The sequence below is a fragment of the Phyllosticta citribraziliensis genome (genome assembly GCF_038025025.1).
Source record: "Phyllosticta citribraziliensis strain CPC 17464 chromosome Unknown J3D65scaffold_8, whole genome shotgun sequence".
Classification (NCBI taxonomy): domain Eukaryota; kingdom Fungi; phylum Ascomycota; class Dothideomycetes; order Botryosphaeriales; family Phyllostictaceae; genus Phyllosticta; species Phyllosticta citribraziliensis.
Genome location: NW_027117345.1, coordinates 501,377 through 522,354, shown reverse-complemented (window position 1 = coordinate 522,354; position 20,978 = coordinate 501,377). Strand labels below are relative to the sequence as shown.

The 20,978-nt window shown below is 56.2% G+C and overlaps 8 protein-coding genes across 8 annotated transcripts; 5 read left to right on the top strand and 3 right to left on the bottom strand.

Moving 5' to 3' along the window:
- Positions 1 to 1,245: 1,245 nt before the first annotated feature.
- Positions 1,246 to 3,847, top strand: J3D65DRAFT_629324 (heat shock protein 70). Its single transcript, XM_066800732.1, has 4 exons — positions 1,246 to 1,796; positions 1,849 to 2,497; positions 2,549 to 3,428; positions 3,497 to 3,847. Exons 1-4 carry the CDS (start codon positions 1,499 to 1,501, stop codon positions 3,680 to 3,682), a joined length of 2,013 nt encoding a protein of 670 aa, XP_066653620.1. The 5' UTR covers positions 1,246 to 1,498; the 3' UTR covers positions 3,683 to 3,847.
- Positions 3,848 to 5,370: 1,523 nt separating this feature from the next.
- On the top strand, positions 5,371 to 7,261 carry J3D65DRAFT_555470 (uncharacterized protein; the record flags this gene model as incomplete). Its single annotated transcript, XM_066797229.1, has 2 exons — positions 5,371 to 5,439; positions 5,627 to 7,261. Coding segments are annotated over 2 exons (1,704 nt in total), but the record flags the coding sequence as incomplete, so codon positions are not given.
- A 2,821-nt stretch (positions 7,262 to 10,082) lies between these two features.
- On the bottom strand, positions 10,083 to 11,484 carry J3D65DRAFT_678322 (uncharacterized protein; the record flags this gene model as incomplete). The annotated part of the gene is made up of 1 exon (XM_066803663.1): positions 10,083 to 11,484. The coding sequence occupies exon 1, from the start codon at positions 11,454 to 11,456 to the stop codon at positions 10,083 to 10,085; it is 1,374 nt and encodes a 457-aa protein (XP_066653618.1). The 5' UTR covers positions 11,457 to 11,484.
- A 504-nt stretch (positions 11,485 to 11,988) lies between these two features.
- Positions 11,989 to 13,000, bottom strand: J3D65DRAFT_629312 (uncharacterized protein). Its single transcript, XM_066800731.1, has 5 exons — positions 12,902 to 13,000; positions 12,788 to 12,840; positions 12,408 to 12,704; positions 12,209 to 12,320; positions 11,989 to 12,152 (listed from the first exon to the last, which is right to left on the bottom strand). The coding sequence occupies exons 1-5, from the start codon at positions 12,951 to 12,953 to the stop codon at positions 12,142 to 12,144; spliced, it is 525 nt and encodes a 174-aa protein (XP_066653617.1). The 5' UTR covers positions 12,954 to 13,000; the 3' UTR covers positions 11,989 to 12,141.
- Positions 13,001 to 13,147: 147 nt separating this feature from the next.
- On the top strand, positions 13,148 to 14,123 carry J3D65DRAFT_629308 (uncharacterized protein). Its single transcript, XM_066800730.1, has 2 exons — positions 13,148 to 13,710; positions 13,788 to 14,123. Exons 1-2 carry the CDS (start codon positions 13,219 to 13,221, stop codon positions 13,824 to 13,826), a joined length of 531 nt encoding a protein of 176 aa, XP_066653616.1. The 5' UTR covers positions 13,148 to 13,218; the 3' UTR covers positions 13,827 to 14,123.
- On the bottom strand, positions 13,946 to 16,076 carry J3D65DRAFT_427744 (D-arabinono-1,4-lactone oxidase-domain-containing protein). The gene has a single exon (XM_066796159.1). The coding sequence runs from the start codon at positions 15,858 to 15,860 to the stop codon at positions 14,103 to 14,105; it is 1,758 nt and encodes a 585-aa protein (XP_066653615.1). The 5' UTR covers positions 15,861 to 16,076; the 3' UTR covers positions 13,946 to 14,102.
- A 262-nt stretch (positions 16,077 to 16,338) lies between these two features.
- Positions 16,339 to 19,012, top strand: J3D65DRAFT_629306 (uncharacterized protein). Its single transcript, XM_066800729.1, has 4 exons — positions 16,339 to 16,887; positions 17,008 to 17,475; positions 17,538 to 17,976; positions 18,023 to 19,012. The coding sequence occupies exons 1-4, from the start codon at positions 16,822 to 16,824 to the stop codon at positions 18,793 to 18,795; spliced, it is 1,746 nt and encodes a 581-aa protein (XP_066653614.1). The 5' UTR covers positions 16,339 to 16,821; the 3' UTR covers positions 18,796 to 19,012.
- A 410-nt stretch (positions 19,013 to 19,422) lies between these two features.
- On the top strand, positions 19,423 to 20,219 carry J3D65DRAFT_678317 (uncharacterized protein). The gene is made up of 2 exons (XM_066803662.1): positions 19,423 to 20,155; positions 20,209 to 20,219. The coding sequence occupies exon 1, from the start codon at positions 19,506 to 19,508 to the stop codon at positions 19,806 to 19,808; it is 303 nt and encodes a 100-aa protein (XP_066653613.1). The 5' UTR covers positions 19,423 to 19,505; the 3' UTR covers positions 19,809 to 20,155; positions 20,209 to 20,219.
- Positions 20,220 to 20,978: the final 759 nt, after the last annotated feature.

Here is a 20,978-nt window from a genome sequence, read left to right as displayed (position 1 = left end):
ATTTACTCGGTTGTCAAGTCGGCGTTCTGAGAATGATGAGATGGGCTTGTTGGTGAGTCGGTCAAGGAGAGGGAAATGCATGTACTTGTAGTCCAGCATTATCTTAGGCAGTTGACTGCTCGGGCAGGTCGTCGGTTTCCATGTTGACTACGAGAGCTGCGCCATGGCTTTGGCAACCTTGCTCGCGTGTTGAGATTTCGGACAAAAACGTGAGGCTGTAACATCATGCAGTGGTGGGAATGGATGGGATCGGAATGCTAGTGCAAGCATTTGTGGCTTCACGTCGCGTCAAGACTTGAGAAGCGTTCAAAAGCTGCACGCATCGGGATGCAGAGTCGTCAGACTATCCGAAATGTCCTCAGTACACAAGTGATTTCTGTCCTTCAAGCGCAGCCTTGCGTTAGAAGGGACTAGAAGGTAATCGACTTGCAAAACGTGGCTACAAGTCGTGGCAAGAGGCGACCTCTGAAGCAGTCATGACAATGAGGCGAACGTGTCAAAGTCTTCAGAGGCAACGCGCCACTGGAGGCGGACGACTCATGACCTGCCATCGTCGTGATGCAAGTTGTGGATGGAGAGTTTCCCGATTAGGAAAGCTGATGTAAAATGGACATTGTGAAGGAACCAGACACTCAGAACAGAAACAGAAAATGACACCGCCAGGAAATTTGAAAGATGTTCCGAATCCCGAGAATCTGCTGGGGATCGCACGAGCAACTATGGCGCACGCGGGAGAGTGTAACATGGGGTTGATAACAGGGCCACGAGAACCGCCATGGACGACGAGACCACGTTGCAGACGGCGCCCCTCGGCTAGTCGCTTGAAGGCAACTTTTTTAGAATGAGTCAAAGTGGTGGTGGCGCTCAGAAATTTGAGCAGTGTTCCGTCGAGAAGCTAGAGTAGCACAAGATGCCAGGTGTCTCGTCTGAAGCAGTCGACGGCAAGCGAAGGTTCCGAGTGCCAAGTGGTAGCTGAGGTCGTGCGTCCGTGAGCGAGAGGTGATCAGTCCGTGGCCGACGACAAGGTGCAAAAGACGAGCTTCTTGAAGAAGCATCGGATGCATGAATATTGATGGGGGAGGGCCGAGCATGATTGGGGCCGTGTTCTGGAAGCTTCAGGTGCAATCGTAAAGGACAGGTTGCAGTTTGCCCTATTGCGGCTACGGCCCTCGCACTAAGCCCGTTCCGGAGGCGGCGACGCTGATTACCCGCGGGCTCAAGCATCAGCGAAAAGGCAACGGTGGTGACTTGAGAAAGCGCCTACATAAACCTCTTCTACCAGGGTTGAGGTCTTTGTCTTTTCTCACCACATCACCCGGTCTCTCTCTCTCTCCACCAGACCATTTCTTCCCCTTCGTCTTTTCTGTGATACCCCCCTTCTTTCTTTCCGCGCTTGAGAGACGCGCCGGACCAAAGCTTCCAGCCACAGCTACCTACAGCTTCCCTCCAGCTACAGCTACAACAACCCTTTGATCGACAACCCCCACCACCGTTCGACATGGCTCGGCGGTCGAGAGGCGCCAACTCGCGCTTCCAATGGACTACGGTCCTCTATCTCCTCCTCGTCATCTGCGCACCCATGGTGCTGCTGGGCACGGCGAGGGCCCAGGCCGACGAGGGCGCCGTCAAGGGTCCAGTCGTCGGTATCGACTTGGGAACCACATACTCTTGCGTTGGTGTCATGAAGGGCGGCAAGGTTGAAATCATCGTCAACGACCAGGGTAACCGTATCACACCTTCTTGGGTCGCATTCACGGACGAGGAACGTCTTGTCGGTGACGCCGCCAAGAACCAATGTAAGTTTTGCTGCTTGTTCCCACTTTTTTGCAATTGCTAACCCCAGCGTAGACGCATCGAACCCCCACCGGACTATCTTTGACATTAAGCGCATGATTGGCCGCAAGTGGAGCGACAAGGACGTCCAGAATGATATCAAGCACTTCCCCTTCAAGGTTGTCAACAAGGGTGGTCAACCCCGTGTCACCGTCGAGGTCAAGGGTGAGGACAGGACGTTTACCCCCGAGGAGGTCAGCGCCATGGTTCTCGGCAAGATGAAGGAGGTCGCCGAGGGCTACCTCGGAGAGACTGTCCGCAACGCCGTTGTGACTGTCCCTGCCTACTTCAACGACGCCCAGCGTGCCGCCACCAAGGACGCCGGTACCATTGCCGGCCTGAACGTCCTCCGTGTCGTCAACGAGCCTACTGCGGCTGCCCTGGCTTACGGTCTCGATAAGAAGGATGACAAGTCGGAGCGCCAGATCATTGTCTACGACCTTGGTGGTGGTACCTTTGATGTTTCCATCCTCACGGTCGACGAGGGCGTTTTTGAGGTCCAGGCTACCGCTGGTGATACCCACCTTGGTGGTGAGGACTTTGACAACCGCGTCATGGACTACTTTGTCAAGCAGTACAACAAGAAGAACAATGTCGACATTTCCAAGAACCCCAAGACGATGGGTAAGCTGAAGCGCGAGGTCGAGAAGGCCAAGCGTACCCTGTAAGTCTCGCCGCGCGAAGTATGGGAGGACTTTGAGCTAATCGTGAACAGTTCGTCGCAAATGTCGACCAAGATTGAAGTCGAATCTTTCCACGATGGCAACGACTTCTCGGAGACGCTCACCCGCGCCAAGTTTGAGGAGCTCAACAACGACCTGTTCAAGAAGACGCTCAAGCCCGTCGAGCAAGTTCTCAAGGACGCCAAGCTCAAGAAGGCCGACATTGACGACATTGTCCTTGTCGGTGGTTCTACCCGTATTCCCAAGGTTCAGGCCATGCTTGAGGAGTTCTTCGGAAAGAAGGCTCGCAAGGACGTCAACCCTGACGAGGCCGTCGCGTACGGTGCCGCTGTCCAGGGTGGTATCTTGGCGGGCGAGGAGGAGGCGTCTGGCGTCGTCCTCATGGATGTCAACCCTCTTACCCTCGGTATTGAGACCACTGGCGGTGTCATGACGCAGCTGATCAAGCGCGGCACCACGATCCCGACTCGCAAGAGCCAGATCTTCTCGACTGCGGCTGACAACCAGCCCGTCGTCCTGATCCAGGTGTACGAGGGAGAACGTTCGATGACCAAGGACAACAACTTGCTCGGCAAGTTCGAGCTCACTGGCATTCCTCCGGCGCCTCGTGGTGTTCCTCAGATTGAGGTCTCCTTCGAGCTGGACGCCAACGGAATTCTCAAGGTTTCGGCCGGTGACAAGGGCACGGGCAAGTCCGAGTCCATCACCATCACCAACGACAAGGGCCGCCTCAGCGCGGATGAGATTGAGCGCATGGTGGCCGAGGCCGAGAAGTACGCCGAAGAGGACAAGGCGACTCGCGAGAAGATTGAGGCCAGGAACTCTCTGGAGAACTACGCCTTCAGCTTGAAGAACCAGGTCAACGACGAGCAAGGACTCGGCAGCAAGATTGACGACGAGGACAAGGAGACGGTAAGCATTGCCGTGGCACGGAGGCGACGTTTTGTGTTTGAAACATGGGCTAACGCACTGGCTTGCAGATCTTGGACGCTGTCAAGGAGGCTCAGGACTGGCTTGACGAGAACGCGGCCACGGCGTCGAGCGAGGACTTTGAGGAGCAAAAGGAGAAGCTGTCGAATGTGGCATACCCCATCACCAGCAAGCTTTACAGCGGCGCTGGAGGCATGCCCGACGACGAGGAGCCCAGCGGTCACGACGAGTTGTAGGAGGGCAGAGGAAGAATCGTTTTTTTGGTTTCTTTTTCAGCATCATGATGGGGTTGGGAGACTTTGTAAAAAAATCCATATCAAGAGGTTTACGACTAGCAGAAGAATGAGTCTACAGAGACAAGCTATTAAGAGCGAAAACAGAATGGACAAGTTTTATGAAACGAAGCAGTGACACAGCAGTTGGTGAAGGATGACACGATGAGGTCAGTGAGTGAGAAAGTTGCGGAGCCACAGGTGTGGCGCACGGCGGGTGGGGGGATGGGGTCGCTAGACCGAAGATCGAAAAGACGACGCGCATCCCAATGGAGCTTGTGCCGGCGGACGACATGGGCGGGCGGCTGATTCAAACACGAAGACATGAGCAGGGCGATTGTCATTTTAAGCTCAGATACTCCGAGGTTGAGAGCTTGCTTGCAGCTTTCACACTTTGCAAATTTAATCGGCGAACCATGGTGGCTTTTGGCCGGGACCCTCCCGTGCGGCGACGGCGGCTCAGGCAGGGTGGAGCCCGTCGGCGACGACACGAGCGTCGCAGGTTGACCGACGGAGCGACGACGGCGGCCGACGGGCGAGTTGAGAAGCGATGGTGAGCGAGTAGAGCGAATATTGGGACACATGTCCGAAAAATCAGAGTGGAGAGCGGGTGGTTGATGTGATGGACTGGGCTGCATTGACGGATCGACGTCGAGTGGTTTGGTTTGGTTTGGTTTGGCGCCCGTGCCACCCGAATGACAGGGTCAAAGGAAGCAAAAGTCGTGGCACCTCCAACAGCAAGCAGGGGACTGCTTAGGGAACGTCCAGCGCTTGTATAGCCGATCAAGAGCAATCGTTCAGGCGGGCTCGACTAGAGGCTTCGGCAGCTCTCGAGCGCATTCAGCCAGTGACATTTGACGGCGACAGGGAGCATTCGGTGGGCGAGTGCAGATGAAGCCCTGGAGCGCACTGACGCAGATAGAGAGCGGCGCCAGGTACCCGCCCGCCCCCAGTCCCTCACTCACGTTTGACGCCTGCGAAACACTCGCACCGTCGACACTCCCCACTCCATGCCCACCGACTCTCTCTCTCTCTCTCTCTCTCTTGCCCGACGCCGGCGCTAACCATCGAGCCATGTTCTTCGCCTGCTCGTCCGCTCCCTCTCGTCAATAATCCTTTTTCCCTTCGTCTTTCCACCGAGTCCAACCTTACAACCGCTCCCGGTCCGCTGAGCTAGGCTTTTCGCCGTTGCGCGCCGCTGCCGTCGACGTCGACGGCGTCCGACCGACTATCGTTCACCACCAGAATACCTGCACACCGTTCTTTAACTTTCCTCGCTCCATTGTCCCAAATATGCGCGCTGCCGTCCCAAAATAGGCGCGCCCCCACCCACGCTCACTACTATCGCCTTGTGTTTCCCTCGGACGGCGAAACGCGAAGCTTCATTCCACGGACCCTCTTTGTACCACCCCAGGTACAAACTTCAACTCAAGCCGCCTCTCTTCCCCCCACTCCGACCGCCATTCTGTCGCTCCTCTCTCTTTTTCCCTCCGTCGGCGGTCCAACGTTCAGCTGCGCTGTTCTCCTTGGTGTGGTAGTTTGACCAGATCTGGCATCTGCTTCACTTTCACTTTCACTTCTCTCTTCCAGTCCTCTCGATACCCCCCCACTCTTCAGCAGGACTGTTCTTCATTCGTTTCTAAACATCCATCATGCCTTGTCTTGGACGCAGCAAGGACAGGGAGAAGGCCATTAGCGAGGATTCCAAGTGGGACTATATCGTAAGTGACTGCATCGCGTTACAACATGCGCCCCTTGGGCCAATCCACGACGGCGAAGGACTGTCCCTATGATGGTTCTGGCTTCAGCCGCACTAGAGGATGATTCCTCGGGTGCAGCCGCGGCAGTGGATGAATGCTCTCTAGGCGCGCTGGGTCGTAAGGCTGGAATGAAACTGACGATCGCTAGACCCTGACCGACTTTGATTCTTCGTCATGGAAGACGAAGCTCTCGTACCTCTGGCTCTGGATACTTAGCGTCATCAACATTGCCGTCTACGCCGCCGACACTTTCACTGCCGTCAACTTGCTCGCCTTCAACAAGTGGTCCAGTCAGGTCAATCCCACCATCAAGCTGTCCATCTCCAAATGGATTTTCGCCGGTTGCATCATATTCTCGTGGGTGCTCTGCGGTTTCGAGTGGATCCGAGCCATTCGCGTCATCCGTCGCGGTGGAGTCGCCGACAGCTACTTGGACCCTCTGGCCGCAAGACTTCAGAGTTCAAGAATATACAAAGGCGGCCGCGGCTGGAGGCGTTTCTTGGTCTTTGCCGAGCTCACCAAGAGTAAAAAGGGCGTCGACTACATTGCACTGTTCGTCTATTTTCAATTCAAGGGCGCGATACGCATTCTCTTGGCCGAGGGTCCTCGCCAAGTCGTCAATGCTCTGACGCTCTGGGCCGCCATGAAGGCGGATCTGCTTCCCGTCGGCGATCACGCTGCCAGGGGCGACACTTCAGGCGTCGACCAATTCTTCAAGAATCTCGAAACTCTGGCCGACCAGAACAACGAGCAGGCCGTCATTCTGTCGACCATGCTGTTCACGCTCGTGATTTGGGTTTTTTCGGCACTCGCACTCATCTTGGCAGCCGTCTTTTACCTGCTCTTCCTCTGGCATTACATTCCGAGTGCCGATGGCAGCTTGTCCAGGTACTGCCGACGCAAGGTTGACAAACGGCTGGATCGCGTCGTGAGCAATACGACTAGGGCAGCGCTGGAAAAGGCCGACAAGGAAATCCGCATGGAGGAAGAAAAAGCCGCACGGAAGGCTGCGGCGGGCTCGGCTGCGGACGGTCGACCAAATATTCCGAGAAATCCGACCCTGCCCAATCTCAACGGCTCGCCAGAAAGCCTCGACAGCGATTTCAAGTATCAGCGCTCGGACCAGTCCTCCGTATCCACGCTTCCTCTTTACAGCTCTCGCCAGCCTACCCGGTCAAACTCGTCGACCACAGTGGGCTCTGCCAACCGCAGCCAAGTGTCGAGAAAGCCTACATTGCCCCAGCTCCCACCTCAAGGAATCCAACGGACCGACACACAGGACTCGCAATGGTCCAACACGAGCTACGGATCCAATGCTCCGCTCCTTGGCAATGCCAGCGATATGGGAGGCAACCGGGGCCCCCCTCGTTACCAGTCTCCCGCTCCGCCTGTGCCGCCCATCAACCCTCAATACGAACGTTCGCTCACCAATGGATCTCAACAGCGCGCCTTTACGCCGGCTGGTCGTGCAGTGCCAAATCCTGGCAGAGGAGGTCCACCGTCGATGGGTCGTCCGGATGGCTATGGTCCTCCCAGGCGAAACGACACGGGCTTCAGCGTCGGCCAAGATCGCTCATTCACGCCAATGGGACATCCGCAAGGCCCTCCTCCCCAGAATCGCGGCACCCCTGGCCCTGGCATGTACGGTCCGCCACCCAGAAGTGATACTGCTTTTAGCGCTGGCCAACAGCGTTCGTTTACTCCCATGGGCCAGCCACCAATGGGTCAGCCACACATGGCGCCGCAGGACTACTACAACCACATGGAGCACGGACGCGGTCCAACGCCAATGGGCCGCCCGTCACCAAGTCCTATGCGTAACAACACCCCCATGGGTCGCTACACGCCTGGACCGCCCGGTCATGGAGAGTCGGAGTTTGCGTCATACGAGCACAACCGCCGATCGCCTGGACCACAGGGCCCGGCATATGAGATGCAACACCAAAGCAGGAACAACACACCACACGAGCAATACCACGGTGGCTCCCACGACCAGCGCGCTCACGGTCAGCAAAATGGTCACCAGCAGGAGCGCTTCCAAAACAATTATCAAGAACACCAGCAACCGCTTAAACGGCCGATGCCGCCTCACTTGGATGACTATGATCCATACCGCGCAGAAACTCCTCCCCTCCAGCATAGACCCCGTCAGTCTGAGCAGAATTCTATTACCCACGCACGCATCGTGAGCAGTTCTCGGTCAGACCACCCCGACTCGTCTCAGCAGCAGAACAATGGCTACGCCCCATACAAGCCCAGCGGGCTGTCTCAGCCTCAGCATCAGTCGCCGCCGGAGCCTTCTCCTCCACAGCTCGCCAATTCCCCTCCGAGCGCTGAAGACTTTCCGCTCACGGATGAGTCCGAGTTTGACCTGGAGATGCCTCCGCCAGTCGCTGCGCGCCGTCGCAACGACCGACCGTTCAGCACGCTCTACGAAGCCAGCATCGAAGACGAGACTTTTTCGCGCACTATTTCCCGCGCCGACACCACCGACGACAATCATGCATCTGTTCCTCACCCAGCGTTGGTCATTGCCGCCGCAGCACGGGAAAAATCTCAGACAAGCCTCTCCTCGCCCACCACCGCCATTGCCGACGCCCGCTCTGACGACACCGTCCTCCCCAACTCTGACGCCGAAGCCTCGGACGCCGAGACAGACAACGGCCGCCTCGGCGTCCCAGGAACCGCCACGGGCGCCGCAACGACCGCCGACGACGCGCTGTTCAACTCGGCGCACGCGTCGTCCAGCTACAGCGACGGCGAAGGCACGCCGCGGGCGTCGACGTACCGCAACTTCTCGGAGCCGCTGCGCGTGCACCACCAGCAACACCATGCCCCCAACCGGCGCACGACGCACCCGGCGTCGTCGTCCAGCGACGAGTGGGCGCCGCACGAGGGCGACGACATGCCCGCGCTGCGTCGCGTCGTGACCGAGCCCGAGGCGGAAACTGGCGTCACGCTGACGCCGACCCAGGCGCACTTTCCGCCGCACCATGGGCAGCGCGTCGTAAGGGAGGATATCAGTGAGGACGAGACGTTGAGGCGGCTGCGGCAGAATGGCACGTGGGGTCCTGGCGGCATGATATAACCGTCTTTCAGTCACGTCACGCCATGGGTGGAAGTTGAGTCGAAGTAGTTTGCTTCGTTCACACCTCCGCCTCCCTTTTCTCTCTCTTCTCTTTCCCCTCCCTCTAGCAGGAACCGACGACGTCGTCGAGCTAGCACACACACACCCCCCTTTGATACCTAGGAGCTCCAGTCTCCGCGCTTTTCTTGCACCACCACTTCTTCTTCGTCCTTCCGTCCCCGTATACCCCCGTCGTAGCGCGGACGCAATTGAATCAAAAAAGAGCTTTTTTACCTGTTTTCCGTCTGTCTATTTGCGTGCGTGCGTGCGTGCTTGATGCGTTGCCTTGCTTTGCGTTGCTCTGCGTTGCTGTGTTCTGAGCATACATACCGACTCCTTGCGTGCCTACTTTCCCATTCATTCGATTGACCGCTCTTGCTCTTCCTTCTTCTTCCCACTTGATTGAAACCTTGGCTTTGCCTTGATACTAGACTGCCTTACTACAGTAGCTCGGTTTTTTTTTTTTTTTTTTTTGGTGGGTTTTTTTCTTCGTTCCGCCTTTTCAGCTTGATTTGATTTGATTTGATTTGGTTCGGCTTCGTTGCAAATGCGTTGGCGGCGTCCCTTTTTTCATCTTCTTCCTCTCCTTCTCCTCCTCCCTTCTTGGTGTTCCCTTGTAAAACATATATCCGCCTTTCATCTTCTTCCCTTCTTCTTTTTTTCGTCGATTGGGGTCGGTGATTTAACGGCTGTCAAAATCACGTTCGAGGCGAGATGGGAGGAGAGGCGCACGCTTTCGGGGCGATTGTTGCGCGGGCTGGATAGAGGCGGTGGTGGTCGGACTACGCACCGGTGCGGTGCGACGTGTACTCGATGAAGGATGGATGCGTTAAAGGACAATTGGGGGGCTGCGCGAAGAGATCAAGGAGTAGGCGTGGAAAGCTGGAGAAGGGCAACGGGAAGGGAAGTGGTCGCACTGCTATTACCTTATGGTGTGTGTGTGGTGCGGCCGTCCGCTCAAGCAATCCATCCATCCATCCATCTACAAAGCGTCCGCGTACGCGTCCAACTTTCTTTTCATCTCCTGCTCCGCCGTCCATCCGCACCGCCTGCCAGCCAACCTCCCAGCCTGCCAGTCGCCTCCTCGCCTGATCCCACGCACCCAACCAATCAACAGAGCGCGTGGTCAAAACAGCTAGCTAGCCAGCCAGCCAGCCAGCCAGTCATCCGATCGAAACGAGAAGGAAGAGAAGAGGACGTAATCTTCACCAGGAACACGGAAGACGGGATGGCTACGAAAAGGCTGAGTGGTCACGCAGGGGGAGCAGCTGTATTACACAGAGGGAAAGGTTCGAAGGGTTTAAAGACTGTAAAACAGGAGGCTGTTATGTTGTGGGGTAAGATAGTGCATGCTATGGTAGGGTTAGGGTAGAGTTGTAATCCAATGATACACGCATATTTTATACACGATGGATTTGGTATGTATATTGTGACACAACGTCAAACAGGAAGTCAGTCAGGCACCATCCTACTCCATTCACAACTTCCCCCTCCCCACCTCCCCCCTACCTCCCACACCCAAAAAAGTCTCCAACAGCAAAACCTCCCGCGGATCACGCACGCCATCAACGACGCGATCGATCCTGCCCTCCTCCCACGCAAAACCAAACCACAGCAACACGCCCACGTCTCGCGCGACGCGGATCGCCTGCATCAGAGATGGCTTTCCCTTTGCCTCCTCCTCCAGGTTCTGTCCCTGGACTGACTCGCCGCGCTCGTCTTCAGCGACGGCCAACTCCACAATCCGCCGCTTAATCTCGCGCCAGAAAAGCCGCCGCAGCTCGCCGGCGCACGAGTAGTACGTCCAGCGCCACGCCGCCGCTGTGTCGTCGTTGTAAATGGTCTGCGCGCCCCACGCCTCCGCGCCATACACCCCTTGCCCTCCCCCTACGACGTCACCCCCCTCCCCCCTCCCAACAAACCCAAGCAAAAACTCCAACCCATAAAGCGGCACGCCCCACGCCCCGACCTCCGCCTCAGCCCAATCGACGAGGCCCGCCATCCCACATCCGTCTGTCGCCGCCATGACGTTCCCCGGCACGACGTCGCCGTGGTTCAGCGCCAGCGGCAAGAGGCGGAGGAGCGGCAGCGCGGCGAGCGTGCGACGTGCGGCGGAGCGCAGCCGGCGCGATGGCAGGTGTGCGGATAGTTGGCGCAGTTTGTGCGGCGTTGCGGCGTTGAGGGGGCCGGATTGGAGGGGGAGCTCGCCGTCACTGTCGCGCCGCCAGCCGCGCGCGAGAAACGCTGCAAAGTCTGCGACCAGCGCCTCCTGGCGCGCGCGCTGGGCGGGCGAGAGGTGCGGGGTGTGCGGTTGGATGGCGCTGTAGGGGAGGCCGGGGATGAGGGTTTGGGCGGTCATGGTTAGGGTGGATGTGTCCCCGGCATCGCCGCCGATCTGGTGACGAGAGTGAGCAGCATCTCGGTGGATGGTGTGGTGGGTTTGCGCGGCAAAGCGGCCAAGGGAGCGCACTCGCGGCGCGAAGGCGCCGTAGATGGTTCGGGCGAGGCTGGCTGTTTGGATGTCGAGGGCGAACGGCGGCGGCCGGAACTGGACGACGAGGGACTGGTTCCAAAAGCCATCGTCGTGCTCGTCATCAAGGGCTCCTTGTTCGACTGGCACTTCTCGATTCTGACCAGACTGCCGAATCTCCAACTCTTCTCCCAGCGCACTCCGCGGACGCGCTGGTCTGTATCTTGGTCGATACAATAGCAAAACCGTGTAGCTGCAGTACCCCTGGTATTTGTGCGTCGTCAGCTCATGCTCCGGAAACAATCGTCTCAAAAGTTCGTGGCAGTCTGCTCTATCCTCTCCCGTGAAACCGAATCTCGAAAAGAAGGACAAGTCTGCCATCGTATCGACGCGAAGTAGAGGGTCATGGTGTTTGGGTTAGCATCAGCTTCGGCAGGTACTCTGGAAAGATAAGTCCGGCAGTGACATGGATTCGAGTGGAGGTGGTGTCAGACGCCGCATGATTGACAAATGACAGATCGTGGCGCTTCTCTATGCCCCACGCTCGGTTGAAGTGGGTCGACGCAGTGCTGGACGACAGTTTGTCGGGCACAGCTGGGGTGATGAATGACTGCTCCCTAAATGTAGCCGCGGTGCCCCGAGGTAGCATTTCTCTCGATGCTTACCATGTCGCCCTCTCTAGACCAAGTAGACAGCTGGCCCAGATAGTATGATCTGTTTCGAAACCCACCGTGGCGGGAAAAGTGGCGGCTATGCTCCGGGTTTGGGTAAGTACGGTCAGACGGCGTAGGCCTTGGGGCCAAGTTTGCGTCAAATCATAAACGCCCGAACGAACCTCAGCAGCTCGCAATGAGAGTCCAGTTCACACGATGGTAATGTCTCGTTGGATATCCCTTCGCGGAAGGGGATTTCGATTCCACATGTCCAAAAACTTGTTGACCATGGCCATAATGTCATGACACGCCATCTGCAGCCCTCACCTATCAATAGCCCAGTACCCTGCCGAACGCCATGCTGCACCGACCCAAGCATGCAAATTTTGTGCAAAAAGAAAAACATGGATTCCTCAAAAGGAGTCTGGGCAAGGCAGTCAGCGTCGCGATCGACAGGCCGGGGTATGCCGGGGAGCGTACCAAGCGTCATGCTCATGGACACATCAGTGCTTTCGACCATCTTGGTAAACTCGTCGAAGCTGATCTTACCGTCGCGGTCGAGATCCGCCTCCATGATGGTCTTGTCCACAATCTGTCCCAGACATGTCCAGTTAGGCCCTCGTCGTTCCGCCACTTGTGCTCGCGTGATCTGTCCGTTGCAAGCTTGTAGGAAGCATACCTGCTGCAGTTGCTGGTCCTTGAGATTGCTGCCAACCATCATCTTGAGCACAATGAAAAGCTCGCCGTTGCTGATGTAGCCGTCCCGGTCGATGTCGTAGACCTTGAAGGCAAAGCGCAGCTTCTCCTCCTTGTTGCCCTTGCTGCTAAAGGCGCTCAGGCCCGACACAAACTCCTGGAAGTCGACGTCGCCACCACCGTCCTCGTCGAAAATGGCAATCATGCGGGTCGCGAGGGGGTTCGAGGAGACTTGGGGGAGAGAAAGGAACTCGTCGCGCTCGATGGTGCCCGAGTTGTCCTGGGCCAAGGTTTAGCAGTTGCGCGGTAAGGTATGCGATCATGAAGAGACCAAGCTCTTCAAAACAGTCAGGGGCTTGGTACCTTGTCGAGCTTCATGAAGCGCTTGCGGAGACGGTCGACTTCATCGCGGTCGACTGTGGAGCTAGTCAGCCGGGTTGTTCGGCCACCTTGGAGCCGTAGGGGCGGTGAGCATACAATTCGAGCTGGAGGCGATGCTATCCAGCATCTGAGAGTTGGTGTTACCCATGTTGGCGAAAGATGTGGAGCTGAGACGTGGTTGAGGGTGCGAGGGGGAGTGGGAGGGAAATGTATAGAGAGCCCCACGCCAGCCAGCTCTCAGGAGCGAGGGTCGCCGGGGTCCTGTTCTGGGGTTGGCCAATCAAATACCACCTCGCATCTAATCTTATCAGTTCGAATCACAGGCATCATCGCCATGCCATCATCCATCTCGCCGTTCAAAGGTCCCATCACCCAGCAATTGCCCATCGCGGAGCCTCAAACGCCTAGCGACCATGTCAGCCCCAGGTCCCTTCGAAGTCGCCTCGACGATCCAAGCTGCAAGCATCCAGCGCAACCCAGACCCTCGCCATGACCTGAACCCCTCCACCACCGCCAGCACACGGGAGCCCGTCCACATACACTCTCCCGCGTCCTCGGACATTGATGAAGACGAGATCCCCCTCTCTGTCCTACACCCCGCGCCGCGCAAGCAGCACCTGCCTCCGCTGCCCGACCTCCGCTTCGAGCAAAGCTACCTCAAGAGCATCGACAAGTGCGAGACCAAGTGGGGCGTCGCCTACGTGACGCTCCGAGACCAAGTCGTCTTTCCGCTGCTGCAGGGCACCGTCTGGTGCTTGATCCTCGACGGCTGGCGCTTCTGGAACCGCAACAGCAAGCTGAGCGGCCAGTCGGTCGGCGCCCGGCTCCGCCGCTGGTGGTGGAACGTCAACAACTGGAAGATCCCGACCGTCAAGAAGGAGAAGCTGGCTGAGGACGTCAAAGAAGTGAGTCGTCAGTTTATGCGGGTCCGTCCCTGACTACCCGTATGTCGTGGCGGCAATGGATAACTAATGGGTCGAAGTACTACGTTTCTGAGTTTGCGAATGCGGGATCGGATTAGGAGACGTACTGCGAACAGGGAGCATTCAGGCGCATTGGAGTTATGGTTAATATGAGGATCGGGATAGCATGTACAGAAGACTGAGACTAGACTTGAGTTTGGTCATTTGGCTCTGGAGAACCATTTGCAGAGCGAGAGTAGATGTCATGATGATCCAAAAAGTTCCAGGCATCAAGCAGGAGCACTCAGATCACAGCCTTGTTTGAATTTCTTTGAAAACTACGAGTACATTACTCATAAAGGTCGTACGATTGCTCGATTCATGGCCAAAGCCATCTACATCTTGTCAAACGGCTGCACACCTGTGAGACCAGCTTGCGGACTTTGACTATGGTACTCCTTGATCAAAGACTCATCTTCGAACGACTTCTCCTCGGCATCGTCCTTCAAGTGATGCAGCAACTGGCTGGCCTCTGCCTCGGCACTGTGCAGAATGTCGAAGCTCTCGTCGCTCGACGAGCTCCCGGGGCCAGTGCGCACAGCCTGTTCACCAAACCAGTCAACACCACCCTTACGGTGCTGCTTGCGGGTCGTCTCGCGCTCCTCCAACGGCAGAGGCGGCAGTTGAGTGGCAGGAGGCAGCAAAGCACGGCGGTGCCAGTCGCCGACAAACATGCCGTCTGGGTCGACGTCGTTGCGGATCGCGAGCCAGCTTGCTAGGTCGGCGCCGTACATGCTGAACAGGTCCTCGTGGGTGACGGTGGCAAAGTTCTTGGCCCAGTGAGGACGGCCGCCGAGCTCCTTCATTAGCCACTCGAATGCCTTGTAGTACTGCTCACGACCAGGCGGGTCAAGATTGTACGGACGGTAGAGGGTGGCATTCAGGTACAGAGTCGGGCTGTCAGAGCTTGTGGGGTCGAGGAACGGGCGCGGTTGGGTGTTGATGGAAGTGTTAGAGACGCGGACCTCAATCGGAGCGTGTACCCACACACCGCGAGAGGAAAAGGGAATCCCGGATGCCTTTTCATCGCCGTGGAGCCAAGCGGACAGACGAGTAATGGCCTCGGGGCCCTTGTGAAGGGGAAGAGCCCACTCATTGACGAATTGGCTGTAAAGACAGTTCATGAGGAGGCCAGTGTCCTGTGGCTCGACGGCCGACGTGGGGATGTTGTCGCTAAACCCGTACTGCATGCCAAAGACGAACCATTCAATCGCCGGTAAGATGCGAGGGACATAGTGTGCAAACCACAACAGGACATGATAGGTGTGGTACCCGAAGGAGCCACCATACCAACTGTCCACTGGTGGTCTCTCGGGCTTGTTTGTCTGCTCCGCCCGCCATATAACAGCTCGCTTCATGTATGGAAGCCACCATACGCGTGTAAACTCCTTGGAGGTCCAGAGATCCTTTTCCCAGTTGTTCAAGACGTAGGATAGAGGTTGTAACCTTTGCTCCCATTCGATGTTGGTGTGCGGGACGAATTGATATTCGACCTCGACGATGATGCCCAAGGCACCTAGGGAAACCAGGGCCGCGCGAAAGAGGTCCACATTTTGCTCTGCGGAGCACAGGACGATAGAGCCATTGGCAAGTACCAGACGCAGGCTGCGTACCGACCCCGAAAGAAGACCATGCTTCAAGCTGCTGCCGTGTGTTGCTGTGGCCATGGCACCCACTATCGACTGCTGGTTGATGCTCCCCAGATTTGGCATGGTAAGCCCATTCTCTTTTGCCCGCTCATTCATCTGGTACAGCCTGATGCCGCCTTGCACGAGCATAGTCCCCTTTGTCCTGTCGACCTTCAACACCTCGTTGTAGTGGTCCAGATTCATCATCCATGAAGACGTGCAGGTCATGTCGCTCGGCGAGTGGCCGCAGCCAACGAGCACGATGCGGCGACGACATCTCCGGGCGAGGACAACGGCCTTTTGAATTTCGGCGAGAGAGTGAGGGCGAATGTACAGCTCCGGATAAGAGTGGAAAGTGCGAGCCCAGGTATGGTGGTGGTGGGATCTAGAAGCGCGAAAAGGGACCGAAGAATCGAGCTTCGCAAGCTCATTCTCGACCTTGGTCGGGAGCGGCGTGTCAGTCATTGCGGCGGCGGGGTCAGCTATCGACTGCGCATCTTTCGGGAGGGTTGGAGGAGAAGTCGAAGTAGTGGTGACGACGATTCATAGTCTGTGAATCATGCGACGGTAGCGTCGTTTGCAATTAATGCCTGCGGATGCCGCCGAGTTCTCCGCTGACGACATTTCCGCTCTCGGCAAGGCTCCGAAGAAAACGCCAACCCCATTCTCCTTCGGCTCCCGAGGTCCACTCCTGCCCAACCCATGCTTCATGTGTCTCAACATCGTTGCTGTCGTCCATGTTCACGGCTTGGTGTTCGGAAGTTTTCCTGGACAGCATCTTGCCCGACTCTTTGGCTGTCTTTCGGGTCCGGGCTTCTGGTCAGGCGCAGTCGTTCAAAGACCCTCGAGGAGTCGTCAGAAATCCAGTGTTTCGCGCTCAACGGCGCTGTTTTGATCCTCAGCTGAGCGCAAAAGAGACCTGACTTAATGAAGATCGAGGCATGAGGTTGAAAAAGAGATGCGGCTGCTCCAACCTAATTCGCAGACCCCGGTCGCCTAGCTGCAAGCCGGCCGTAGCGTTGAAACATCGCCCCCAAAAACAACTCCCATTTCCCAAGATTACCAACGATGCCTCCATGCTTAGATCTCCTCCATCTGGTAGTACGAGACCGCGAGGCTGGCTGGCAGCCTTGTGGTGTGAATATCTCCAATCGGTCATGATTCTCCTGCAGCAAAACACCACCAAGTACAAAAACCTCGAATCTGGACCGCGCAGCATTCAAAGAGATGGAAATGGATGAACTTCGTGACGTCATCTGCGCCAGGGAAGATGGTTACCATCAGTTGAATTTAGATGCGGAGACTTCAAACGATGCTAGGCTGCTACCTGAGTCCGATGCTCAGTCCAGCATCAAAATACCCCAGTGGCTGGCCCCTCTGCGGAAAAGCTGGGAATGTACGAAGCATGCTGTGAGCGACAATCCATATGAAATCAAGGAGAGCAAAGCCGCATCCGCATGGTTTCTCACAAAGCGGCTACTCACCATCTCAAGTCTCGTTGGGTAACGCTCTTAAGTTCAGTCATCCTTGAACGCCTTCATGACTAATATTCATGGACAGCGGTCTCTGTCTCAGCGTCATCAATTAAAGCTTCGAATACACGCTTACACAGGAGCAGTTCGCCGCCCTAGGTCTGCTGAACACGCTTTTGGCGCACATGGTTCGCGATTCGCTGGCTCACATTGCAACGACAACGATAACGAGGTGGATGGTGTTGAGAGATCACGGCGGTGCAAGCACCTTGGACTTTGAGTTGGGCGAAGAGCTCAGCAAGCCGTGGTCCGCCGTGGTCAACTGCTATTCGCGAAGCAAGAGCAATGGCTGGAAGTGGAGAGACGGGTTGCGTTTCGGCCTGACCTTTATCATAGGTTCCTGTCTGTTGCTTCAAGGCGCTGCCATGAATACAGTGGCCATGCCAAAGAAGAAATGGTTCCCGGACAGCCGTTTTGAGAACCCTGCCGATGACGACCGCTTATTCTTTACAAACAAGACGACGCGTGTTGCCTATGTCCGCAGAAATTCAATTCGGTCGCAGTCTTCTAGCATGCTGCGTGAATATAGCGATGTGTCCCGGGACATGGTAAGACAGTAACGCTCCTCGGTCATTCGTTGGTCATGGCTAATTAGTCTGAATCGTGTTAGGCTCATGTCATGGCAGCAAAGTCCATCTTTGACGATCTTTCGCGGTTACTTGATACTGCTGAAGCATCTCCAGGATGGCAATTTGTCCACGCCGGGCCGGCCATGATTCATAGCATTTTCAACGTGACGAGCACATCTTCATCTTCGTTCCAAGGAATTGCCTTGAGCGGACAAACAATCGGCGAGATGAAACATGAGCTGACAGCGAACAGTCCCAACGCGTGGGCTCGGAGAGCGATGGGTTGGGATGCTGTATTCAAGCTGACGGGCATTTTCCTGGACACGGCGTGCTCCGAAGCGTCTGGGAACTTAGCAGGTGCATGGAGCGCATCGTCAAGAGACAATGGCACCATTATACTAGAAATTGGCCCCTCCGACTCACTCAACAACGATTTTCCTGGAGCCAGCTGCTCACTTTCAATTAAGCAGGTTCTCTTCGGTTCGTACATTTCCAGCACTCATTTCTCCAACTAACAGAGCGGCAGTGATTCAGCAGTGGATTTTCGAGAATGACTTTGACGCGTCAGGCCCCGACTACAGCCCAAATGGCTACGGCTCGACACAATTCTCCCAGGTCGAAGACGTGCCATCGACTGCTGCAAATTTCGCCATCGCCAACGATCTTGCAGACTGGTTCAACGCCGTCGCACCGAGCCTGCAAAGCCTCTTCCCAGATCCGCTAAGTGCCAACTTTACCTCCATCGCCATGCGGCTATCGAATGCGGTTGTCGAACTCGATTACGGCCACACGACCATGGACGGCTTCGCAATGGTCGTCACCTTCATTTTTGCCAACATGCTCACAACCTTTGACTGGACGTTTGAGGAGGTGCCAGGGATGACGACGCGACAGGGGCCTGTCCGCTGGCAGATATTGGCATCAGGGCCGCGTTTACAGTGGCAATGGGTCATTGCAATCGTCATTGGGGTCAATATAGTTGTCCAACTCTACGACATCTTTTTGATCCTGTGGCACAGGCATGCCAAAGGGCTGTGGCTGAGTTTGGGCGGAATGCTTTTTGCAGCCAATGCGGCAGGCCCGATGGCTGTCGTCAAGCCTGATCAGGGCGCTGGATTCATCCCTGAGTCGAAAAAGGATGCGAGGTTTTTCATAAGACAGACCAGAGACAGCGAAGGGGATGAGATGAGGGCAGTCATGATCAGCGACAGGGATGAGGATCGACTGGAAGAGTACGAGGTGCTTGATTCGAAGAAGGCATATGGCAAAGTAGACCCAGTGGATGACGAATCAGAGTGAGGCAAACTAGACTATGTGGCAGCGGTCCAAGCAGTGTTGACAGAAGCGTTGGAATCACAGTGGGTGTCGAAAGGATTGAGACTGACCTCCTGGGTCCAGCTGGAGCAATGAATGACTGCTCCCTCGGCGCAGCAGCAGCAGTGAATGAATGCTCCTTAGCCGCAACTGTTGCAGCAAAGGAGTGCTCCCTAGATGCAATCAAGAGCCTGAATCATGGATTGGATTGCACGAAATATTCTACCAATCAGAGGGCTTTAATCTTTTCCAAACCAATGCACGACATACTACTGCCGCTCCCACCTTTGGCACAAGCTGTCGGCCTCCGAAAGACAACCCTGACAAGGCTCGACAAAGAGCCGCAACTCTACCAAGCTACTCTTAAGCACAACCCAATTCAATCATGATCCATCCGCAAATACATTGAGGAAGAAGAAAAGACGCCGCGCCATCTCCTTCCCCCAAGATCCAAACTCGCCAACTCACAACTCGCACCCCCACTATACAACCCTTGGCAGCGGCAATTTTTCTCGAATTTTTTCTCCTCCTCACAACCTGCATCTCGCCTCGGGCACCAAATCATCATCGTCGCACCTCCTTGGCCCCAGCCAGCCAGCCAATGACAGCGCAACCCGGCCGCCCCCGAGCGAAAACAGGCTGGTCCGCGCTCGGATCAGGCTCGGAAATGTCGCGGCGCGTGCGAGGCCTTTTGGATGTGCCACCACCCATTCGTTGCATGGCCAAGAGATTGGGCAGTTATAAGGGAAGATAGTGTCCCGGCGAAGCTTCGCGTCTTTTTCTGCTCCCTACTACTGCTGTTGTGCTCTGGAAATCGAATCGTTGAACTCTTTAATTCGCTGTCTGCGGACCAAGCAAAGCAAACCGACCTACCTTTTCTCGATTCCGAAATCGGTCACCTCATCTCACACCATTCACTCGTCTGCTCTCTGCTTCAGGCCAGCCATCCAGTGGACGAGCAAGCATCTGGGCCAACGAATCAAACCACAATCAAATAAACCACAACACCTCGTCTCATCCACTCCACATCTGCAACTCTCAAAACAAACAAAAGTCCCAGCAAAAGAGCAGATCATAGAAGAAGAAAAAAATCACCGCTGGTGATAAAACAGAAGACTTTTGAACAAAAATAAAAACAAGAGATCAAAAATGACTCTCAACACCTTCCTCGCCTCCCTCAAATCCACCTGGGCCGACTGGCGCATCCTCATGGCGGCCCGCGACGACCTCGACGACGACTACAACTTCGCCTCGGGCCCGCGACGCGGCGCCGAGCTCGCTTATTACGAGCAGCAGCAGAACGAAGAGGAGGAGCAGGAGCGAAGGAGGGAGAGGAAGCTGAGCAGTGAGAGGAGGGATAGCGGCAGTGTGAGCGAGCAGGTCTCGATGAGCACGAAGGTCGCGAGTAATTGATTTGATGAGAGGAGACGGAGTGCGAGAAGGGAAAGGCGTCAATGGGGGTTTCCCTTTTTTCAGGTGTGCATCACGGGGTTTTGGAGGTAATAAGGTACAGGTTCAGATCTCGTAAAGGAGAGAAAAATACATCTTCCAAACGTGTTTTAATCATGCAATCGTTGAAATGTCTAGTGTGGCTAATGGTAAACACACAGGGTATCCACAAACACCTCAAAGCTCCAAGCGCCGTTTTCATGCATCGTTCTCGACATCTTAATATACATACGGGAGCTTCAGGAGCCGGTGACGGCCAAGGAGAGCGCGTCCCACGACATCTCCTTGTCCATCTTTGAATCTTTCCCGTTTGCGGTCCTCTCAAAGCACAAATTAGGACACCATTTTGATTTCTTTCTTCTCTTTTCCGACTTCACCGACAAGCCGCTTAACCCTCCAGCTCCACTGGCCCGACTGGCCCGACTGGCCCATGTTCTGGCAAGTGCAGGTCGGCAGCGGACAAGTTGGAATGCGAACGGGGGCGCGCCGGCTTGGTCTGCGCAGCCTCGGGAGTCAGCGACTTTGGTCCTGGCGAGTAGGCCGTGTAGCTGTTGGACTTGACGGGAGGCGGCCTGTACGCGAGGTAGCTCGGCTTGAGCGGTGCGGTGGCAGCAGCGAACGATTGGTACTTGTCGGGACGATACGGCGGCAACGGGTTGTCAGACGGAGGAAGAGGGGGAGGAGGGGGAGCGACGCCGGAAACTCCCCCGCTGTTGAAG

Excerpts from the sequence above, each read along its gene's own strand:
- J3D65DRAFT_629324 (XM_066800732.1), top strand. The coding sequence starts at position 1,499 with ATGGCTCGGCGGTCGAGAGGCGCCAACTCGCGCTTCCAATGGACTACG. Across the intron at positions 1,797-1,848 it reads TGACGCCGCCAAGAACCAAT|ACGCATCGAACCCCCACCGG; the intron begins GTAAGTTTTGCT and ends ACCCCAGCGTAG. Across the intron at positions 2,498-2,548 it reads GAGAAGGCCAAGCGTACCCT|TTCGTCGCAAATGTCGACCA; the intron begins GTAAGTCTCGCC and ends AATCGTGAACAG.
- J3D65DRAFT_629312 (XM_066800731.1), bottom strand. The coding sequence starts at position 12,953 with ATGGGTAACACCAACTCTCAGATGCTGGATAGCATCGCCTCCAGCTCG. Across the intron at positions 12,705-12,787 it reads GCTTCATGAAGCTCGACAAG|GACAACTCGGGCACCATCGA; the intron begins GTACCAAGCCCC and ends ACCTTGGCCCAG. Across the intron at positions 12,321-12,407 it reads AGGACCAGCAACTGCAGCAG|ATTGTGGACAAGACCATCAT; the intron begins GTATGCTTCCTA and ends TGTCTGGGACAG.
- J3D65DRAFT_629308 (XM_066800730.1), top strand. The coding sequence starts at position 13,219 with ATGTCAGCCCCAGGTCCCTTCGAAGTCGCCTCGACGATCCAAGCTGCA. Across the intron at positions 13,711-13,787 it reads TGGCTGAGGACGTCAAAGAA|TACTACGTTTCTGAGTTTGC; the intron begins GTGAGTCGTCAG and ends AATGGGTCGAAG.
- J3D65DRAFT_427744 (XM_066796159.1), bottom strand. The coding sequence starts at position 15,860 with ATGACTGACACGCCGCTCCCGACCAAGGTCGAGAATGAGCTTGCGAAG.
- J3D65DRAFT_629306 (XM_066800729.1), top strand. The coding sequence starts at position 16,822 with ATGAAATCAAGGAGAGCAAAGCCGCATCCGCATGGTTTCTCACAAAGC. Across the intron at positions 16,888-17,007 it reads GCGGCTACTCACCATCTCAA|GAGCAGTTCGCCGCCCTAGG; the intron begins GTCTCGTTGGGT and ends ACGCTTACACAG. Across the intron at positions 17,977-18,022 it reads AATTAAGCAGGTTCTCTTCG|TGATTCAGCAGTGGATTTTC; the intron begins GTTCGTACATTT and ends ACAGAGCGGCAG.
- J3D65DRAFT_678317 (XM_066803662.1), top strand. The coding sequence starts at position 19,506 with ATGTGCCACCACCCATTCGTTGCATGGCCAAGAGATTGGGCAGTTATA.